We start from the raw sequence: 5,000 nt of genomic DNA, 5'->3' as shown, positions 1-5,000 counted from the left end.
GCCTTCCACACATTTTTCAACGCCCTCGGGATTTTCGCCCCCTCCCCCACCCTATGATTCACTTCCGCTTCCATGGTTCCATCCGCTGCCAAATCCACTCCCAGATATCTAAAACACTTCACTTCCTCCAGTTTTTCTCCATTCAAACTTACCCTACTGTACGCAATAACCTTGCTCTTATTCACATTTACACTCAGCTTTCTTCTTTCACACACTTTACCAAACATACGTATATGGAAATCCTCCACTCTTGGATTTTTTTTCTAATTTTCCAAAAGAACGAACAGAGAAGGGGGCCAGGTGAGGATATTTCCTCAAAGGTCCAGTCCTCTGTTCTTGACGCTACCTCGCTAACGCGGGAAATGGCAAATAGTATAAAAGAAAAAGGAAAGATATATATATATATATATATATATATATATATATATATATATATATATATATATATATATATATTCAGCTGTAGCAAAATGTGTTTTTCTTCTTCTAACGTTAATCAAACTTTCCCAAATCACTCAATGTTTATCCTCGGGTTAGGACGAGGCATCATGATGTGATGGTTTAATATCTGGTCATCACACAAGAAGGGTTTAATGAGTGGGTTTAATAATGGGTAATGGTCTACTACACACCATGGTGTAATGGGTATTTATATACCCATTACACCATGGGAAGAAGGGTTACATGTCCGTGTACTACATCATGGCAAAATGGGTATATATTTCCCTATGACATCATGGTAAAATGGGTGAATACTTGCCAATCACACCCTGGCAAAATAGGTAAACATTTCCCTATTACACCATGGCAAAATAGGTCAACATTTCTCTATTACATCATGGCTAAAAAAGGTAAATATCTACCAATTCCAGCATGGCAAAATTGGCAAACATTAACATTCCCACCATGGCAAAATGGGTAATATATATATATATATATATATTATCCCTGGGGATAGGGGAGAAAGAATACTTCCCACGTATTCCCTGCGTGTCGTAGAAGGCGACTAAAAGGGGAGGGAGCGGGGGGCTGGAAATCCTCCCCTCTCGTTTTTTTTTTAATTTTCCAAAAGAAGGAACAGAGAAGGGGGCCAGGTGAGGATATTCCCTCTAAGGCCCAGTCCTCTGTTCATAGCGCTACCTCGCTAATGCGGGAAATGGCGAATAGTACGAAAGAAAGATATATATATATATATATATATATATATATATATATATATATATATATATATATATATATATATATATATATACCAATTACATCATGGCTTAATGGATCAAAAATTTAACAATAACACCAAGTCAAAATGGGTCCAAAAATAACAACCAATTACAAGCAGACCAGAGAGTAAATCCCGACCAATCACACCGTGACAAAACGGGTCAACAAAACCAGCTGAGCTGTGTTCTCAACTGTCCCTCCCTCCTCCTCCTCCTTCTGCAGGAGGACCTACTCCAGTTCATCCGCTGAGCTGTGTTCTCAACTGTCCCTCCCTCCTCCTCCTCCTTCTGCAGGAGGACCTACTCCAGTTCATCCGCTGAGCTGTGTTCTCAACTGTCCCTCCCTCCTTCCTCCTCCTCCTTCTGCAGGAGGACCTACTCCAGTTCATCCGCTGAGCTGTGTTCTCAACTGTCCCTCCCTCCTCCTCCTCCTCCTCCTTCTGCAGGAGGACCTACTCCAGTTCATCCGCTGAGCTGTGTTCTCAACTGTCCCTCCTTCCTCCTCCTCCTTCTGCAGGAGGACCTACTCCAGTTCATCCGCTGAGCTGTGTTCTCAACTGTCCCTCCCTCCTCCTCCTCCTTCTGCAGGAGGACCTACTCCAGTTCATCCGCTGAGCTGTGTTCTCAACTGTCCCTCCCTCCTCCTCCTTCTTCTGCAGGAGGACCTACTCCAGTTCATCCGCAAGTGTGGACGCAAGCGGCTCCAGCGGCAGCGCTCCGTGCTGTGGAGTCGTAGTGACCCGGGGTCATCCTTCAGGTCAATACTGTACATCACACCCAGGACCTCAGGTGAGTCTTGCCTAACCGGTCCACGACAACGGGGCCAAGTGAGGAGTTTGCCCTCCCAGGCTCAGTCTTCTGTTCTTAACGCTACCTCGCTCACGCGGGAAATGGCGAATATGTATGAAATTATGAAACGAATATATATATATATACATATATATATATATATATATATATATATATATATATATATATATATATATATATATATATATATTCCTATGAGTGCAAAGGGAAAATGAAACAATTTAAGTTCCCAAGTGCACTTTCGTGTAATGATCATATCATCAGGGGAGACACAAAAGCGAATTATAACAGTCAGTTGATATACATCGAAGAGACGAAGCTAAGACGCCATTTGGTAAACATGTTTCCCAAATGGCGTCCTAGTTACGTCTCTTCGTTGTATATCAACTGACTGTTATATTTCTCTCTTGTTTCTCCCCTGATGATGTGATTATTACACGAAAGTGCACTTGGGAACTTATCGTGTTTCATTTTCCCCGTGGACCCATAGTACTATTTACCACCAGTACCCCGAGAATCGAACCCTGGACCATGTGTGTGGCAGCCAGGTAGCCTAACTCCCGGGCTACGGCAGGACCATACCTCCTCCTCCTCCTCCTTAACCCCACCGATGCTTGGCGGGTCACGTGACGTGTGACGGAGGAGGTGACGCTCACCCTGACCTGGGAGTCAGCCTACTTGGCTGCCACGAAGATGTACCAGGGTTCGATTCTCGGCCTCTGGCGCCATATGTATATAGACAGGTGCTATATGTATATAGATAGGTGCTATATGTATATAGACAGGTGCTATATGCATATAGATAGGTGCAATACGTACATAGAAAGGTGCTATATGTATAGAGACAGGTGCTATATGTGTATATAGACAGGTGCTGTATGTATACAGATAGGTGCTATATGTATATAGACAGGTGCTACATGTATATAGACAGGTGCTATATGTATATAGATAGGTGCTACATGTATATAGATAGATACTATATGTATATAGATAGGTGCTATACGTATAGATATATATTGCTTTTTCTTAGCTTTAAAGTGTTATTCACAAGACAGACACGTTACAGGATATTGTTACGATTAACTTTAAGATAATAGATACAAATTCATGAAGGAAATTAGACAGCTCTACATTCCAGCTTGGGGCCCCAGTCCCGCTACCGCTGGAGTTTGGGCAAGTGGCATGTAGTTATGTGGTTATCGATCGTTCCTTCATCATGACCCTTGGCCGGCGAGCGTAAGGGGCAGTCCTGGTAATTCGCTCGTTAATTAGGCATCCGAATTGATTACTTCTAGATTATCCTACTTTGCTTCTTATGGTCTAGTGTGATGTAACGCTGGTCCTGGTGTGACCTGGGGTGGTGTAGAGGTGTAGCACTAGTCCCGGTGTGACCTGGGGTGGTGTAGAGGGTGTAACGCTGGTCCCGGTGTGACCTGGGGTGGTGTAGAGGGTGTAACGCTGGTCCTGGTGTGACCTGGGGTGGTGTAGAGGTGTAGCACTGGTCCTGGTGTGACCTGGGGTGGTGTAGAGGGTGTAGCACTGGTCCCGGTGTGACCTGGGGTGGTGTATAGAGGGCGGCACAACACTGGTCCTGGTGTGACCTGGAGTGATGTAGATGGCGGCACAACACTGGTCCTGGTGTGACCTGGAGTGATGTAGATAGCGGCACAACACTGGTCCTAGTGTGACCTGGGGTGGTGTATAGAGGGCGGCACAACACTGGTCCTGGTGTGACCTGGAGTGATGTAGATGGTGGTACACACTGGTCCCGGTGTGACCAGGGGTGGTGTATAGAGGGCGGCACAACACTGGTCCTGGTGTGACCTGGGCTGGTGTATAGAGGGCGGCACACACTGGTCCCTGGTGTGACCTGAAGTGATGTAGATGGCGGCACAACACTGGTCCTGGTGTGACCTGGGGTGGTGTATAGAGGAGGGACACACGACGCACACCGTGTTCACACGGGGTCGAGTTGAAACATGTGTATTTGCCTGGTGGTGATGGTGTTTTTATGAACGTACTTTGAATATTGAACTGGAGGGAAGGAGGGACGGAGGGAGGGTGATTTGGTCATTCTGCACACAATCTCCCAACTCCATCTGCTCACTTGACTGGCTCTCTCTGAGAGAGAGAGAGAGAGAGAGAGAGAGAGAGAGAGAGAGAGAGTATAATGATTGTGAGGTGGCTGCTGTTGTATGTATCTGATCCGACCCATGGAACTGTAAATGTAGTGAACTACAGATAGATAGGTAGATACATACATACATACATATGTAGGTAGAGTGATAGGTAGATACATACATACATATGTAGGTAGAGTGATAGATAAATACATACATACGTAGGTAGTGATAGATAAATATATACATACGTAGGTAGAGTGATAGATAAATATATACATACGTAGGTAGAGTGATAATAGATACATACTTATGTAGTAGAGTGATAGTTGAATACATACATATGTAGGTAGAGTGATAGATGAATACATATATACGTAGGTAGAGTGATAGATGAATACATATATACGTAGGTAGTGATAGATAAATACATACATATGTAGGTAGAGTGATAGATAAATACATACATACGTAGGTAGTGATAGATAAATATACACATACGTAGGTAGAGTGATAGATGAATACATATATACGTAGGTAAAGTGATAGATAAATACATACATATGTAGGTAGAGTGATAGATGAATACATACATATGTAGGTAAAGTGATAGATGAATACATACATATGTAGGTAGAGTGATAGATAAACAGATACATACGTAGGTAGAGTGATAGATAAATACATACATATGTAGGTAGAGTGATAGATAAATACATACATATGTAGGTAGAGTTTGCTGCCCTGACCTACATACTTCACGTTGGGTTAGCTGCTCGTGCTCAGCTATGTGCGAGGTGGACGACTGTGTGACGCTAGGTTTCCCGTCACGTGACCGTCTTCATAA

The 5,000-nt window shown here is 43.7% G+C and overlaps 1 protein-coding gene across 4 annotated transcripts in view; it reads left to right on the top strand.

The window, feature by feature from the left end:
- Positions 1 to 5,000, top strand: part of LOC139766220 (prolactin-releasing peptide receptor-like) — a 90,982-nt gene that overhangs the window by 72,473 nt on the left and 13,509 nt on the right. For all 4 annotated transcript variants that reach the window (XM_071694537.1, XM_071694535.1, XM_071694536.1 and 1 more), the window contains one exon: positions 1,880 to 2,009. In XM_071694537.1, the coding sequence (XP_071550638.1) occupies positions 1,880 to 2,009 (130 nt within the window). The remainder of the gene's footprint in view (positions 1 to 1,879; positions 2,010 to 5,000) is intronic.

Source organism: Panulirus ornatus, chromosome 57 (assembly GCF_036320965.1).
Source record: "Panulirus ornatus isolate Po-2019 chromosome 57, ASM3632096v1, whole genome shotgun sequence".
Classification (NCBI taxonomy): Eukaryota; Metazoa; Arthropoda; class Malacostraca; order Decapoda; family Palinuridae; genus Panulirus; species Panulirus ornatus.
The sequence above is the reverse complement of the archived record's forward strand: the minus strand, read 5'-3'. Positions and strand labels throughout refer to the sequence as shown.